We start from the raw sequence: 18,304 nt of genomic DNA, 5'->3' as shown, positions 1-18,304 counted from the left end.
CACATGGTGGTTTAGATCCATCCAGCCTTGTACCAATGGTTTGAGCTACAGCTGGTGATGTAAATATGTGGGGGATATATTACTGGCACACAGTAGGCCCTTTAGTACCAATTGAGCATCATTTAATAACCGGAATCTACCTGAGTGTTGTTGCTTACCATGTCCATCCCTTTATGACCAAAGTGTGTTATCCTCTTGGACATAATAAGTTCACTCTACTCAAAGGCCTCCGCAGTCTCAAGATCTTAATCAAATAGAGCACATCCATGATGTAGTGGAATGGAAGATTCACATTATGGATGTGCAATATGGACCAAAATCCCAGAGGACAGTTTCCAGGGCATCGTTGAATCTGTGCCACAGAGAACTTCTCGAGGCAAAAGACAGTGCAACCCTAGCAAGGTGTACTTAATAAAGTGTCTGACGTACATATACTATAGATATTGGTAAAAGCAGCAGGTCTGGAATATAAATGTGGGAAATCTTTTTTCTAAAAATGCCAGTTAGTAGAAGGTTACAAATACGACCTTTTCTGCCATTTTTCTGTTTTCATTGCCACAGCAATTTACAAACACACTGCTTACATTTCGATTTAATAGCAAATGACACTTAAGAACCAAAGTATAAGAAACAACACAGACACAGGGTATTAAATTGCACCAAAAACATGTTTTATTCTATAAAAGAAGAAGAAAGGGAGGGGAAAATAATCACAACTGTACAGGGAGAAACTGACTTTTAAACACCATGAGTCACAGTATCAAAAAGCTCACGTTTTCCTCACTGATCTTTACACATTTGTTCTGTACAAATACAAAAAAGAAAAATATTATTAATAATTGTATTATTATAATGATAACTGCATTGCACTGAGTAAATATAGTACTGGCCCATAAGTTACTGCATTCAATAGAAAATACCTAAAAGTTCCAGATTTGCAGAAGAAGATGTGATTCGTGGTGAGTCGAGGCACTCGCGCACAGACGTGACGTCACCCTCAGACACGAACTCGATCCCGTTACGGTTTAGGCAGGGATAAAACTCTGTCTTTATGGTTCTTTTTTTTCACAATCCTGCTTTTATACAAGAACAAAAAGGGGAGGAAACGGGAAAAAAGAGGAATACTGAGGAAAAACAAGCTTGCACAAACCAACAAGAAGCAGGAGATAAATGTACACATGCATCAGTCTCCCTGCCAAAGCTCCGACACCAGCGAAAATATCCTGCCCAGGGTGTCGTCAACAGGCTCGGATGTTAATAACCGACCATCGTCGGTGTGTCTCCAGAGGTTTCAGTGCGTGTGTGAGTTTGTCTCGGTGTGCAAATATACCAACTGAGCTGATCAGTGTGCTTGTAAAGCAAAGGGGCCAATAGCAGATACTAAATGACACAGAGTACATGTGCTCTGTGGGGTTAACATTCCCAGAAATAAAGGGGCTTAGCATTCAGGGGTACTTTTTAATGCATTAATCTTTGGGATTTCTGCCTCTGTTACGATATATTTGAGATATGTGAGAGGGAAGGTTTCATTCGTGGTGCTAAAAGGAGACAAGAAGCTGTATTTGGAGGTCTTGAGATTTCGCTGGATTTCTACTAAACGTTCATTCGTTCCTGACCTCGTCCACTAATTAGTCATAAAGATGACATTTAAATGATAAACGAGGTCAGTGCCGAGCAGTTAGTGTGTGTGGTCGAGGAAAGATCAACGATTCCATTCACATATAACAAAAAAATCGAAAGCAATCTCTGAAACAGACACGAGGCCGATGGAGAGATAAAACTGAATGTGCTGGAAAAACCAGAACCCCATTTCCTGTTAGCACCACAAAGAAACGTCCACGCACCTCAAGTGTAATGACGTGGAGCCAGGAAGCCCCAGAAACAGATAAGGTGTACGACATCTGGTCCGATAAAAAGTGAATCTAAAGAGAAGACGCATATAGTAGCTCTGTGTTTTGTTTTTGCACTTCAATTAGGTATCTTTAAAAGAACCTTTTATTTAGTGCAGCACTTGACTGATCTAACATGAATAATGTTTTTGCTGCTTGGATTTTAACATCGATTTTAAAAAGGAGAAACATATCAACACATTTAAACTGGCTACTGTAAATCTGGGGACTTCCTCTTACTTCCTGTTAACTTATCTGAGCAGAACACACCTGAAGCTGAAGGAAGAAAAAATGGGTCTGACCCAAACCAACTGAATCTCACATTTAACTTGACATTTAAAACCAGGTCCAGTACTGGGACATTAAGCTCGGTTCTTATAATGAATCCCTAGTTAGTTAAGTAGGGGGTCGTTTCCCACCCCCACCCCTGCTGGGGCATCTCAACGGTCTCACACGCACTTGACATGCTCACCAACGTCACTATAAGAAAACAAGAAGGCTACTCTCCATGCAACACAAATGTGCACAACACAAGTGGGACCATATAATTGTTCTTTTTTTAAGAAACTACGAAACAAATGTATTAGATTGAAAAAAAAAAATACACATGATGAAAAACACATTTCATCAAACCAACAGAGGAAGAAGAGAGAAAAAAAAGATTTTTCACATTATCTAGTCAGTGTTAAAAATAGAAATTCACCCGTTACATTTACTCTGCACTTTGATTATATACATTTATGTACACGGATTTCTCTTAATTATTTGTCATTGTCCTTAATGTCTTTATCAACAGTTTACAAAAGAAAGAAAATTGCAATCAAATGCATATACTCTTCTAGAAAGATGTGCTTAGTAACTTCTTTTTTTGTTTTTTTACTTGAAGCAGGGGATGTTAAGAGAAATGGGAACATTGCATCGCTCTGCGCTGCAAAAACATAACAAATAAACCATTAAAATCCTTCCAAACGAGTGACTGAATTCTAAGTAATGCTTCCCCTGATGGGAAATGGAAAGACAGGAACAGATTCCCTCATTTTTAAACCATATTCAGTGACTCGGCTAAGACGGATTCTCTTCTGTTTCGCAGCGCGGAGACCATGCAACGAATCTGCCCTCTTCACGGCATGCGCTCCGCTCACAGCAAGCCTGCATGTCCATCTCATTTATCGCAATGTGAAAAGTCAAGATGTAAAACATTTTGCTCTCACTTACTAGCTTCTGAAATGATGACAAAGACGACTGTAAATGGCGAGAACGAATTCAAAGCAAAATGTGTGTAGACGTTTTTTATTGGGGGGGGGTTGTTGCTTGAAAAGAGACGAGCCAGGACGAGAAAAGCCTGCTCCGTCCATCACAACCCCAGCTCCCCACTCGCTCATTACCAAGTCTGTTTGAAATTATGGATGTGTTTCCACACCTCAAGTCTTATATACCAACACAGAGTTGTGATCAACAGCGCAGGCCTCTACACAAACCCGACCTTCCTCTTAAGGTTCCTGCAACAACCCTACGTGAGCTGCTTATCAGGAACCCAACTACCAGCTAGTGCTCTAGGACTGAGATCAGAACAGCGCTTGGAGCTGCATCTGCGTTATGTTGCATAATCAAGTTCAGCCCGGATCGGGAGCTGAAAACCAGCCCACTTAAGACATGGACACTGTGGGTAAGGAACCAGGGTGAGGTGGGGGTCGATTCTGCTCCAAAAGAACCCAATTCGAGACACGATTCATCTGTTAGTATCTACTCGAGGCTTTTAACTGAGATTCTATTGCCATTAAAAACAAACCGGAGTGAATTGACCCCCACCCTGGTAGAAATGCTAGTGAGGAGAGCGCTTAAGTTTCCCCGTGGTTTAAACCCCAGGCGCCTGGACCCCGACAGCCCTACGAGACGCCCGATTTCTCCCAGAACCACCGACAGACGACCTTCACCACTCCGTTATCAGTCTTCTTGCTCTCATAACGATGCAAGGTTACAAAACCATTTAATTATATTAAAAAAGAACAGTGTCGAAAGAGTCTGATGAGCAAAAGCTGGAAATTCTCAAACCATCTGATTTGTTAAAACTTTGAAATGCTTTAGGTTTAACTCACTTTGGTGACACTGTTAAAATAAATGTTAAAATTTCTATTTTAAAAGGCTTGAAAATCAGCAAGCATGTTTTTTTCAGCCAAAAAATTTTTCTCACCAAATACAGAAAAATTCCACACATAACACCTTTAATTTCCTGTTTTTAAACTTCAAAAACTAAACAACTGAACTCAAGCGAACGCTGTGGCCAGTCGTCGTCTGTCGGCGGTTCTAGTTTTGCCCTTACAGATTGACTTCGGTTATTAAGGCTCGACGGGCAAGAGGTAAAAGAACAACAAGTGCCCGGAACAACGCACTCATAAAAATCTTAAATTCTTGATTATGTGTTTGTCTCAAAACATGCACACTAACTCACGGACACGCACACACGCACACTCAGAAAAGCTCCCCTATTCCCTGCATGAGAGTTTTACTTGTATTCTCAATCTATTTGTGTCTCCTCTGTCTTTTTCACAGCCTCAGAAAACAACGACCAAAAAAACAGATCTGAAAGTTTTTTTTCTTTTTAAATAAAAAACAAAAGAACAACATTTTGTTTAGAACACCAAAAAAGAAAAGAAAAAAAATGTAGACAGGACTAAAGGCCTTTTTTTGTGTTTTTCTGATAAAACAACAGCGACGACGGCGCAAACAAAGCAAATACTGTTATTCAAGAGGAATCGGAAAGGTGTGTGCGGCGGGGGAGGGGGCGGGGCGATAACAACCACGTGATCGATAGATCGATACAATGAAAACAAATGAAGTTTTATTAAATTCACAGTCTTGTAGCTCCCTGTACCGGGGGAGGTGGCGGGGGTTTAGGGCAGAAGGAGGCGAATGGCGATGGGAGGGTGGGGCGCAGTGTTTTAGCCTCAGACATGCTGATGCATTTGACGTCACTTCAGCTGCTGTCAATGAAATAAGCGCACACACACACACACACACACACACACCCCGATATGCACAGTTAAGTAAATACCTCATCTGAATTTATGATAAATGAGTTTTGGTTCTTTTACTTTTACAAACAGAACCAGGAACTAAAGAACTCCAGGAACTGCACTACTCTACGCTCCACTTTGCAATCCGAAGACAGTCCAAATATTCAGCAATTGTAAGCAGTTTACTGTCATCCAAGTCGTAGCTACTTAATATTTAAGGAGCTATAATGATATCTGGAGCATTTTTGAGTAATGCTGTATTTTTTATTTATTTACCTGTTACTTGATCAAAAAGTCACTCAGTAAGATCACATTCGCCTCAGGCAAATATAACTGGGGTGGAACGAAACTCAAAGTTCTCAAGAACTTGAAAAAACAACTTTTCCTGGAAAAGTTGTGGCGGGAGACGGCGTCCTCGAAAGTCTCTTTAGCTTCCAAGAAAATAAATTTTGGAGTCACGTAGATTCCAAACTCAGGATATGAACAAAATAAAAACTGTAAATCAAGAAAAGAGCAGCTGAAGTGACATCTGTGTGAGCCCTCCTCTTCCTCTTTGCCTTTTGGATGGACTGATGCATGTAATGGATGGATGGAAGCATGAAAGTCCCTGCTGCTGGATGTCCTTCAGTCCATCCTTTCTCTTTCTGAGGAGGCAACATCTTGTGTGACTGAGTCGGAGGATGGTAGAGAGGACTGCTTTGGGCTGGACGGTAATGATGACAGACACACACACGCAGCAAAAAACATCCTGCTGCCACCACCAAACAAACACACAGACACAATTGTCCTATGACTGTGAGATGAAGATGAGGAGGAAGAGGAGGAGAAGGTAAAGTCCTTTTTTTTTTCTATTTGCAAGGTGGGTTTAAAATCCCGCAGGAGAGCAGAGGGCAAACAGTGTGAGGTGTGGGGACACTGGTACAAGATGTGCTGTGAGGGGCTTTTGAGAAATCAAAGGGTCAGAGGTCAGTTTGATAGGGAGCTGGGAGCGTCAGGGGAGAGGAAGGAAGGAAGTCAGAGTTCACATCATCACGTGGCGGCGGCGGTGCAGGGAGAGGTGGTCAGACCGGGAGAAGGAGCGGTCGCATTCGGTGCAGCGGAAGGGTTTGATTCCGGTGTGCTTGCGAAAGTGTCGGGTCAGCTCGTCGGAGCGGGCGAAGCGCCAGGTGCAGCCTTCCCAGGTACAGTGGTAGGGCTTCTCTCCTGGAAGAGACGAGGAGAGGAGTTAGCAGGAAGGAGGCAGGGAAGGAGGTAAAAAAAAAGGAAGAGGAGGGTCAGGACGATGGTGGACGAAATTGAGCAAACAATTTATTTACTACAGGTTATTTACTACAATTACTCTACCTAATCATGTCAATCACTGTATGACTGTAGAATAAAATTAAGATAATATTCAACACAGGAGCTTCAAACAGCCAAATCCTGCTTACCATTCCTACACACACCTTAACAGTGTCTTACCTCAGGAAACCTGTCTGAAAAAAAATACCATTTAGCACTTTTTCCCTAATCTCCTTCAGATTAGGGAAAACTACTGTCTGCTGAGAGCAGATAAGACGTGAACTGTGCACTGACAAATGTTGAGCCACCGGAGGTTACATTAAATTCTCTAAAGGGGCCATTTTAATCCTTAAAGATCACCCTGCAGTAATCTGTAAGTAATGATTCTGGTCTTCACCTGGAGATGAACTGCTCCTTTCAAAGAACACCTGGACTGCACTGATTTATTTGTGGCGTTGTTGTGATGCGTTTCTAGGTCCGAGCTCACCTGTGTGTATCCTCCTGTGGGCTTTGAGGTGGGAGCTCTTGGTGTAAACTTTTTTGCAGCCTTCGTAGTCGCACATGTGGATCCGCCGCCTCTTGATGTCTGGCGAATCTGGATCGACGGGCTCCAAGTCCATAACCGACCTGAGACACCGAAAGAGGAAAAGGACGATTCTGTTGAGAAATGCTTCTTCTTCTCTCATCATGTTCAGGAGAACTTAACACCGATTTAGCCACCAGGGGGCATCAGAAAGTCACACAGCTCCATTTCGATATTCCTCCCCTTCCCTCTATTTGTCTTGAATCATTTCACCTTTAAACTTATTTTTTACTCCCTTCTTTCCTTAAACCCATAAGATAAACTCAAAATTATCCCATCAGCACCTCTTTGTCGCCCTTTTTCTACCTTTGACTTCTTCCTCTGAAATGATGCTTCAGTTTTCCAAGAATCAGCTGTGTGAATTATCATATTCATATTTACAGGCAGTCAAACTTTAAATACATTTGATTGGAAACAAAAAGACAAAAAAAATAACACCGCTGATGTCCCTCTTTACAAGGAGGTGTGACGGTGAACTGCATTACATAAGCTTGTTTATGCCCCTGCTCTGGAACAGCCCTGCCCTGCAACACACACACACACACACACACACACACACACACAGAAAATCACAAATAATCTTCCTTAAACCACTTTAAAAGACACAAAATCCACAAAAGACACTTACTTTTGTACTCTGAAACACACTTTCTCTCTCTCACACCCACACACACACACACACACTAGATAAGGGCGCTGAGCAAACTGTCAACGCCCACACCCTGAATTTCAGTTACAGTCAGGCAGCCTCGCCCATTGGGTGTGGCAGGAGCTACGTCCTGATTCTCTAATAAACACAGTCTCCAGCGGCACACCACCCTTTACCCTGCGATATAAAACAATCTTTCACGTGTCCACGCTTTCCTCTGGAGGGCTAAATGTCCTAATTTATGTCTATAGAGCGCTCACGACGCACACATGCGCCCACTTGTCTTCCTGTGTTACAGTCTGGGCGTCTCCAGTGTGTTCTGCTGTACAGAGGGTTATATAAGGTTATATAAGCATCCAGTCATGGCAGCGCTGCAGTAATGTAATTAGTCAGGAGCCTGCAGGCGAGGGAGGTGACCCCCACACAGAGAAAGAATTTCTCATAAACCCTGCTGTGCGTTAGAGTCCCTCTTGCTGACCCTGCCGAGTCCTATTATCAGCAGTTATCACACATGGATTTATGCCTTTCCGACAGTTTTACAGACATCTGATTTACAGTTGGCGTCTCCAAAAAGTGCTTTTCTGTCACAATTTTTTTCTGCTGCAGTACTTCGACTTGCCACCAGGAGATCAAGACTTATGCGGGTTTTAAAGACCTATGTTGCTGCCCATTTGAGGAACCCTATGTCTATGCAAAGAGAGGCTATGGAGAGTCACCTGCATGGAGCCAACAATCTAGCTTCACAATTCACTACAAAGAACTTCTTTGTCTGTTATGACTTCTACTTTCATCGCAGCGTCAGGCTACAGAAAAGAACCATCGAGAGCACAAATCTAAAATACTTATCCTTGTACCAAACATCTGACACTGCCCCCTAGTGGCACTTCACAATAAAGAACTGGGTCTGCAACAGTCTGCATACCAGGTTTTCTGTCATTTGATAAAGGTGTGAAACCACAATAAACCTTATTTATTATGCAACTTATAACTTGCACAAGCAACGTGATGAAGAGGCGAAGAGACCGTGCAGGAAGGAGGTTGGGGTGGACGGAGGGGTCAAAAAAAGAAACCCACTGGACTTTAACATGCGAGATAACCATTTCCTGTTCTAAACTGAAACTATGGCCATTCAATAACGTTGCATTATGCTCTACTTCCTTTCTCAAGTACAAGCTCTCCACTCGCTAGAGGAGAACTCAGGGCTTTGACTGGCTTATTGTTAAAGACAAAATGTTGGTTGCACTCTTAAGCGTACTGTCAGGATCCCTGAGCTATCTCCATCTTCCTGTCAATGCATCACATTTTAATTGCTGCTGATATCTAGTTTTGTATCCTTAATTGCTCATTTTTGTGGTTATCAGCTTATGAAACCTTAGATCTAGAAAATATAATCATTCATACTGGGCTCTGAGCATTTTCAAATAATGGGGCACCAGGGTGACTGTGCCTGAAGACCTGCATTCAACATTTCATTAATGCATCTTTCATTTTTTTATATTTATTGATTGCATGTAAAATTTTACAGGTTTGGCTAAATACATTGTGCTTGATGCGTCCATCTGCATCAAAGACTCACCCCGCATCAAGGCTCTGGGCGCTGATGGAGGCCGATCCAGACTCTGTACCGCTCTCTGCATCGCTTTCACTTTGATATTCCACTGGAGATGTTGAACCTGGCTTGATCCGAACTGCGGGGAGGAAAGGATGAAAGGAAGATGGGTGTAAAGAGTGAATAGAAGGACATAGAGTGGTAGAAACAGATGAAGGAAAATTGTGGGGCCATGGAATTGAGAGGGAGGAGGGAAAAAAAGAAGTTGGGGGTAGGGGGTGGAAACGGAGAGAATAGAACAGCAGGGGGTTAATAACTTCTTAACAGCAATGTCTGGTTTCCAGCAACTTAGCAAGACAAAGGCTTGCTCCAAGTGTGTGTGTAGGATTAGGTGTGGTCTGCATGGCTGCAAAATGGATCAAATCTGAGGCCAAATCCCACGCTGGATTCCTCTTCATGTCTGCTTGTTTTCTACATCTTTCTCAAAATGCCTGTTTTAGCCTCCAGTTTCTATTAAAAGAAGCATCTTCCAGTGGTTGTCTTTTACTTTCAGTTTCAACAACCTTTTACAATGTCACAGCAGGAGGAAGATGATGTGAACAGCTGTTAATAGGAAGAAAAAAAAAGCTGAACTCACAGACAATGCTAATTAGCAATTAAGTGAAAGACAAATTTCCCAGAGCTATCGGAAAGCTTCGGCGCGCGTCCTCGAGGATTGGCAAGCTGTTCGAAATTCTCACAAAAGGAAGGAAGACGTTTAGATTTTAAACCGAAGGTCCTGCTTTTGAATTCTTGATTACGGAGAGTTAACCGCTCTCAAGACATTTCCAGCTGCTCGTTTGGCTCTGGAAGTGTAAATTCATGTCCTCATCAGCTAATATGTAAAGGGAGGATGGCCTCGGCACAGCGCCACATCAGAAAAGTCATCGTATAAAAGGAGATTATTGCAGTTTCTTGTTATCTGATGTGTTAGTTTCATGGCCTAAAAAGAAAAACAAAGCTTTACAAGAGACCAGATGCTACCTAAACGCCACCAGACTGGACACAGAGAACTTTATATATGTGTGATTTTGATTTTTAATGCACCTTCAATGAAATCAGGCTGGGTCGATTAATTGTTAGATCTCAAATTGCCCCCCCCTTTCTCCTCCTCTGTGTGCAGGAATGTGGCAGCCACACTGTTCAAAGTCCACCCAGCCCGGAGAGAGCAAGAAGGGGTGGGGTGGTTGGAAGGGTGACGCAAGGAATTTGGGTGGAGTGTGTATATATATCTGTATGAATGTGTGTGTGTGTGTGGCAGTGGTGGTGTGGGGAGGGTCATGCACCAAAAAAGAAAAAAAAAAAGTGGTGCTCTTTGTCTCTGGAGACAATAAAGCCACCCCCACCCTCCTCTGCTGCCTTCCTCTTTCAAAGGCAGAACGACCCATCTCCTCTCCTTTTGACCCTCCTCGTGCTTCCTCACCCGACCGCCCCCCCCCCACACCACCTCTCCGCCTCACCTCGCTGCCTTCGCTGTGCGCCCACCTATCTAGCCTCCTTCTCCTTTTCCTCCCACTCGACGACTCGGCGCGTGAGCTGCCAATGTCAGCTGTCTGCTGCTCGTTCGCTTCGCATGGAAGAAGAAAAAAAAAGAAATCCAAGTTCCCGTGTTGTCTGCTCGCTCCCCTCGTCGTGCTCACAACTACGCTCTTTGTTTCCTCTCAGCGCAGGGATGTGAAACGTACACAGAAAACAGGTTTATAAATGAGCTACGAGAACAGGCCGACAACCTTCAGTTATCCACTCATTCGCTCACTTGATTGATGACTTTAGATTGTTTAGAGCAGTGGTCCCCAACCTTTTTTGCGCCACGGACCGGTTTATGCTCGACAACATTTTCATGGACCGGCCTTTAAGGTGTCGCGGATAAATACAACAAAATAAAACTAGTACCGGTACCGAAAAAAAGAAAATTTATTCATAACACACGTGAAAAGACCAAGGAAAACCGAGTAAACGATAAAAACGATAACAAAATAACGCTGAAAACCGATTAAAAACCCTGAAAACTATACATTTCACACCTGAGCCTCAACTCTCGCGGCCCGGTACCAAACGACGGGGGTTGGGGACCGCTGGTTTAGAGGATGTTTTGAGCAGTGAACAAACTGTTAACTGTTAACTGCTCAACACCCTCAAAGCAGGGATTAGAATGAGAGAGAGAGCTTTTTTGCCCCATATTGGCTTCTTTTCATCAGCTCCCTGTTAATCCAGAGTCCAATTTACACATATCTCCTTCTACTCACATATAAGGTCCTGAATAATCAGGCTTATCTGAAAGACCTCATAGTACCATATCGCCCTAATAGAGCACTTTGTTCTCAGACTGCAGGTTTACTTGTAGTTCCTAGGAAAAGTAGAATAGGAGGCAGAGCCTTCAACTTCCAGGCCCCTCCTCTGTTACGGCTGTTATAGTTAGGGCTGGATCAGGTAACGCCGAATCCTGCGTTAGTTACACTGCAATAGGCATGGAAGGCATTGAGTGTTCCTTCTCCACTAACCATCTGTTTATACACCACTCTGCATTTGTACAAGCACTATGCTTGCTCATAGGGGGTCATGTGATTGTTGCCTTTTCTCTGTATTATTGTAGGGTCTTTTCCTTGCTGTAACAATGCTTTTTGGCAATGAATCTTATACCGTTGAAAAGCCTGTTTATTTCTAAAGAACATGTATTTGTGGGTTGAGCAGCAGAGTTGAGAGTATCTGCGTTGCATCCATGAAAAACTAGCCAAATCTTCTCTGCTGTTGCCAATCGTCTTATTCTGCTGCCAACACAACCACACTGGCTGACTTGTGGCAATGCTAGTTGAAGAAAAGGATGTATGAGCGTAACTCACATACTCAACTTTGCTGCTCAACCCATTTTGAATGTGAGACCATTAAAACAGATATGAATGGCTTTCCAACATTCTAAGATTTATTGTCAAGAAGCATTGTTACACCAAAGAATTAATAGACCAACCACAAATATCTCTAATAATAATAATGGATTGCATTTCTATAGCGCTTTTCAAGGCACCCAAAGCGCTTTACAATTCCACTATAGAGATTGAAAATGTGACATCATTCAGGGGTAAAACCGCAAAGAATTCTGGGAACTCGTGGCAAGAGGTACTAGCGCACGCAGGCTTTCAATTTAAATCAGTTACACAGCGATAAAAAGAAACACAAAAAATGGCAAGAAGCTGTTGTATTATTAACTGCAATAGCCGGTCGCATGACAGCCACGGGAAGCCGACGGGTAAAGAGATCGGTTGTTATCGGATTACGTCGTTGAAGAGAAATTGTTCGAGCCGTGTTTCCGAAGTAACAAAGAGCCGACTGATGGCCTGGATTGCAGCCATTCAAAGACCAAATATAACATCCCAGAACACTCCAGCTCACATGTTAGTCTGCTCCAAGCATTTATACAAAGGTCAGTGTTTTGTAGTAGTTAATACGTCATTTTTCATAACATAATTGGTGATATAGGTGACAAGCAAGTCTGGTGCTGAACAGAAATTGTCGCGCTATGCTCCTTTGTTTATTGTGCATAAATAGTGAATTGTCCTGACACAATATTGCGTTTCGCTTCTGTTATTACCATGGTACATTGACAAAAACATATACTTTTATTCACAGGGTAAAACAGTTTTTTTGTATCACTAATTGCCCAGTACGATTACAGCATACAATATTATTGTCACTGCTACATTTCTGTAATGCGAACCAGAAATTATTTCCACTACTAATTAATTATCATTGAGCTCAAAGGTCCTATTAATAAACGGTTAACGAATGTGTATTTATGAAGACGATTTGTGAGACTGGTAAACTTATGATACGTACGATGGTCTTTCGTTCTACACGGTGCATTTCAAGGTCCTGTACCCATCCGTCGGTAAACTGTACCTGGGCTTGTTGCAGTGACCTGAAGTTACTAAACTTCATGAGTGTATGCACTCACTCCAAGAACCGTATAATTATAAATATGAGCGTGGTGAAAGTTGGGCAGCACGCTAACGTCTTTTGTCCACTCTGTGTGTTCGTAAGGGTCTAACCCTTTCACTCCTTTGATTTTTTTCCTCGTATCTTTTCTTTGACTTTTCATCAAGTCTGTCTTTGTACGGACCGGCATTGTTCTCCTTCGTTTTGTACATTCCTTTTTTGGGGGGCAAAGAAAAAGCAAGAATTTATTGGAACTGGAGAATGAACATTTTGCGGTGCTGCAAATGCTTGCATTTGATGCGGTACTTGGATTGTTTTGCCACGAGTTCCCGGCATGCAATGCACGAAAGTCACGTGGTCTGTCAATCTCTATTCATTCACTCTCACATTCACACACTAGTGGAGGCAAGCTACAGTTGTAGCCACAGATGCCCTGGGGCAGACTGACAGAAGCGAGGCTGCCATATCGCGCCATCGGCCCCTCTGACCAACACCAGTAGGCGGTAGGGTAAAGTGTCTTGCCCAAGGACACAACAACCAGGACAGAGAGCCCGGGGATCGAACTGGCGACCTTCCGGTTACAGATGCGCTTGCCTGAGCCACGGTCGCCCTACATTTCATACTACCAACATTTGAGATCATTTCTAGTTTTAAGTACATCATATTGTATGGATTACACAGTCCTCAGTGTTGCCTCAGTATCTTGCATCTTAACCTGTCGTTAAAGTGCTTTTGCTCCTTTACTGAAGTCAAATGAAAAGTACAATCAAATCACAAAATAAAACTCTGACCCCAGGCAGACATACAGATCACCAGGTTAAGTAATTTCACCGCAGCATCACTGTTAGGTGTGGCAACCAGGGCAGCACTGCAGAAACAAGCCTGATCTAAAGTTAATCTTCAACACAGAAAGACTGCAAGTCAACATGAAACATGATGTTATGTCAGCACATTACTCACTGACAGGAATACCAATTGTAAACAGATAGGCAATGAGTTATGGAGAGGTGGGCAGTTTATTTGGAGAGAAAGAGGGCCTTCATAATGACTAATTAGTTTGACCTACTGGCACGCATGTGCACTGAATTTACATCATTTTCCAAGAGGTTAGGATTTACGTGCCCAGTTATCGCGGTTTTTAAAGGACAACGAATCAAAGAAAAAGGATATCAGATATTGTGCTGCCACCAAACCAGCAGCTTTGTTACAATGGCAGCAAAAATTACAAAAGGGCTTGTTATTACTTCACTGAATTCTGTTCTACTTGATCTAATAGAAAGGTAATAAAGGAGCAGGGGTGGACTGAAATAATACTTCTCCAACCCCAAACCCCTTAGGCTAACCCTATATCTAATTTTTGGAGGGGCTGTCACAATATTAGAATTTCTGTACCCGTTTAAAAGAAGTTTAAACAAAGACTGTTTGAAAAAAACAACCAACCAAAAAAAAAGGAAAAAAGAAAAATGTTATCAGTGCGTCTTGTCTCTTCTTGGCAAATGAATTTAGCTCAAAATAGGAATAAAGGCAGATGTAGAGAGAGTCAGTATCAGAACCAAAACAACTATCACGGTTACCTTCAATAGCAAAGGACAAGCTGGTGAACTCTGGAGTGGACCATCACCTCACTACCTGGATTTTGGACTACCTCACCGACCGACCACAGTATGTGAGGACTCAGGGCTGTGTGTCGGACAGGGTCGTCTGCAGTACGGGGGCCCCACAGGGAACGGTTCTGGCTCCGTTCCTCTTCATCATCTACACTGCAGACTTCTCCCACAACTCCACCCAGTGCTTCCTGCAGAAGTTCTCTGATGACTCTGCAATAGTCGGCCTCATCACTGATGGGGACGACAAGGAGTACAGAGGACTGACCCAAGACTTTGTGGACTGGTGCCAGCAGAACTACCTCCAGATCAACGCCAGTAAAACCAAGGAGCTGGTGGTAGACTTCCGCAGGCACAAGCATTCTCCACTGCAACCACTGAACATTCAAGGTATGGACATTGAGGCTGTGGACAGCTACAGGTACCTTGGTGTTCATCTGAACAACAGACTGGACTGGACTCATAACTCAGACGCCCTCTACAGGAAAGGGCAGAGCAGGCTGTACCTGCTGCGGAGACTCAGGTCGTTTGGAGTGGAGGGCCCACTCCTGAAGACCTTCTATGACTCTGTGGTGGCTTCTGCTATCTTTTATGGTGTGGTCTGCTGGGGCGGCAGCATCTCTGTCGGGGACAGGAAGAGACTGAACAGGCTGATCCGAAGGGCCAGCTCTGTTCTAGGATGCCCTCTGGACCCAGTGGAGGTGGTGAGTGACAGGAGAATGGTGGCTAAGCTGTCATCACTGTTGGACAACATCTCCCACCCCATGCAGCAGACTGTGACAGCACTGAGCAGCTCCTTCAGTGGGAGACTGCGGCACCCACGGTGTGGGACGGAGAGATTTCGCAGGTCTTTCCTCCCCACTGCTGTCAGACTCCACAATAAAGACTTTAACTGATCAAACACACACATCCACACATGTGCAATAACACTAAGTGCAATAATCTTTTCTGTCATCGTTGTATTTTTACTCAGTTGTATATAGCATTTGTATTCTATTTTTATCTTATTGTATATTTATTTTATTTTATTCTACTGTATATAGTATTTTATTTTATTCTATTCTGTACAGTTGTGTACTGTATTTATTCTTATTGTATCCTAATTTTTGCCACATAACTTTTGCACTGTCCACTTCCTGCTGTGACAAAACAAATTTCCCACGTGTGGGACTAATAAAGGTTATCTTATCTTATCTTAGTAAGCATACATATGACAGCCCTCAGGCTGGAATTTCAAATATAGATACATCCTGAGTTTCTGAAGTTTGCTGTGTGCAGCATCAAAAACTCCCCACGAAGACACCAAACAGGACGTAAAAATCAACAGAGCTAGACACGTAAATACAAAACAACAAAACTACATATTTTAACCAGAGGAGGATGACTGGTTACTATTGAGCATCAAGCAAAAAACATAAGAAAACTTCAGAAAAACATTCATTGAACTTTAACTTTTTTACTCTCCGCCTCTGCCCTCCAGCCCTGTGATCCCCATCCACTACACAACAGCTTTCTGTGCGAGCAAGTAAACAATGCGTGTCTTAGCAGAGTGACAGTAGGATACGTGTTTGATGGATGCTGTGACGAGAGCATAGAGTCTACAGGCAAAGCTTACAAAGCGTGGACTCTGAGAGGTGTGTCGGCTCATTTATGCTTTTATAATAATCACCCGACTGACTGCGTGTGTTTGGACTGTGAAAGGAAGCCAGAGCACTCGCAGAGAACCGAAGCCCATCAGATCGGATTCAAACCCAGGACCTTCTTGCTATCAGTCAACAATGCTAACCACTCTGACACCGCGCCACAATACTGCCCTAAATTAGTATTATGTTTATAAAGAAATCTATTTCCCGTCTACTGTGCAATAATATTGTGCAAGTCAGCACAATGTGACCTGTAATTATGTAACATACTGTATGTACGGAGGACCAAAGCTGCCAAAATCAATATTAAACAAAAACAACAACTGTTCAATATATTAAATAAAAATTTAAATGATTAAAAACAATGTAACATATAATGGTAAGCACTGATTTGTTTATTAAAAGTAATCTAAGTTGTTGTGTAGAATTCATTTTTTTTATGTTATATCATCATTTATTAGTATTTTCTGAATCCATTTGAACACAGTGTAGCTTTAGTTACCCTCACACTTCATTTGTTTACAGTATACTTCAGTTTATTGTACTATGTTTCATTTCCTCCTGACTTGTGTCTATCTGTACTTTCTTTCTCGTTTCTCTACGAGTTTGCGCTTCAGAACGCAAACGAGCGAGCAGCAATTCGGCGTGCCTCGTGTTTAACTTTCTGCCTGTTGCTTGACTGACGCCACAAATAATAAACAAAGTAGTTGCCTTCAGTCATGAAACTGCTGCTGTTGCAGACGCGAGGTGCTTTGTGCAAACAAAAACAAACACAGAGATTAGAACAAATATAAATAAATAAATAAATGCTGATTAAACGCTAATTAAAAAATAAACATCAATCTTATCTTTTAACATTGCTAGAGCATTTACGGTCATATTACTTAATGTATTGGATATTTTGTATTTTCTAAAAGGGGTTTGAGACAAACTGGGAAAAGGTCAAAAACGTTAATCAAAACACAAACACACAGCAGCTCCTGGCATGGATGAGTAACAGTCTGAGAGCATCTTCAGGCCAGTCTGTGTGCTGCAGACTCTTCTGAGATTCACCGCCTGCCTCGTTTACATTCCTCAGTCCAGACTGTGTTGTTGTGAATCAGAGTCCAGGTGAACTCTGCCGACTTTGCCCAGGGACTCGACTGCAGTTAAAGGGGCGGAGGTCTATTTTGCCTGCTTGCCTGGGCAAATGTCAAGCGTCCGGTCGTGTGGACTCAGGGATTGACAGACATTTGCTGTTGTTTAGTGAACACCAACAGGAACACTTGGGAGGTTAAGACACTGCTGACTAATAAGAGTCCAGACAAATGCTAAGTAGTCAGCTTGTACATGACTATTTTAGCACACGTGGGGCATTCTTTGCTTTTTACATTACAGAATATGAGAAAATCAGCTGCTCAGAGGCTCACTGAAGAATTTTAGCCACTTCTCTGCAACATATGTAACAATTCTCTCTGCAGTTTTCCACATTTAGGCGACGCCATCAATCATCTGGCACATATGGAGAATTTCCAGAATGACAAAGATAGACAGGCAGACAGAAGGCAAATCTAACATATCACCAACCACAAACAGACACCAGCTCCTTTGGGAGAAACGCTGTGTTCCACCGAGACTGAGATCCCCCCCCCACCTCCATAAATGACAGTTTAAGCAGCGGTGACAGAACCATGCAACGCCAGGCGTGACAGTCAAAAGAGGAAGACTGACATTAAAGAGGAGAGGTCTACCGCTCATCTCAAATTACAAGTATTTTCATTACAGATATTGCGACATATTAAATAAACATTCGCGGTGCCACGTTCCTTCTTAACATCCTGTTTCAACATGGCACATTAAAGAAAGAAAGAGGTTCTAAAATGCTCTGTCACTGCAAAGTAAAACATCTTCCTACCCCCGTTTAAATGCATGATTTAGTCTGCTTCTCATAACAGCCAAAATGCAAAACTACAAGCATTAATAACAGAATTATTGCAGTTTTTGCAGTTTTCAAATTTCCTTTCACTTACTTGGTGAAGAGCTGATAAAAAATCCTTATCTTAGTGGAGGGAGGTGGAGGGATGTAAATCAAGATGGCAAGTCAGCATGGTGGCTCTACAAAGCAGTGCCTGCTCCTTTGTATT

General features: G+C 42.6%; 1 protein-coding gene across 3 annotated transcripts in view; it reads right to left on the bottom strand.

Annotated features, from left to right (window-relative positions):
• Nucleotides 1-649: 649 nt before the first annotated feature.
• klf8 (Kruppel like factor 8) overlaps nucleotides 650-18,304 on the bottom strand; it is a 94,304-nt gene continuing 76,649 nt past the window's right edge. For all 3 annotated transcript variants that reach the window (XM_084940934.1, XM_084940932.1, XM_084940935.1), the window contains 3 exons: nucleotides 8,993-9,104; nucleotides 6,672-6,811; nucleotides 650-6,106 (listed from right to left, as the gene is read on the bottom strand). In XM_084940934.1, coding sequence (XP_084797060.1) covers nucleotides 5,925-6,106; nucleotides 6,672-6,811; nucleotides 8,993-9,104 — 434 coding nt within the window. In that variant the 3' untranslated portion in view covers nucleotides 650-5,924. The remainder of the gene's footprint in view (nucleotides 6,107-6,671; nucleotides 6,812-8,992; nucleotides 9,105-18,304) is intronic.

The sequence above is a fragment of the Perissodus microlepis genome, chromosome 10, assembly GCF_051167445.1.
Source record: "Perissodus microlepis isolate ML-2025 ecotype Zambia chromosome 10, ASM5116744v1, whole genome shotgun sequence".
NCBI classification, from domain to species: Eukaryota; Metazoa; Chordata; class Actinopteri; order Cichliformes; family Cichlidae; genus Perissodus; species Perissodus microlepis.
This window is presented reverse-complemented; position numbering and strand designations above follow the sequence as displayed.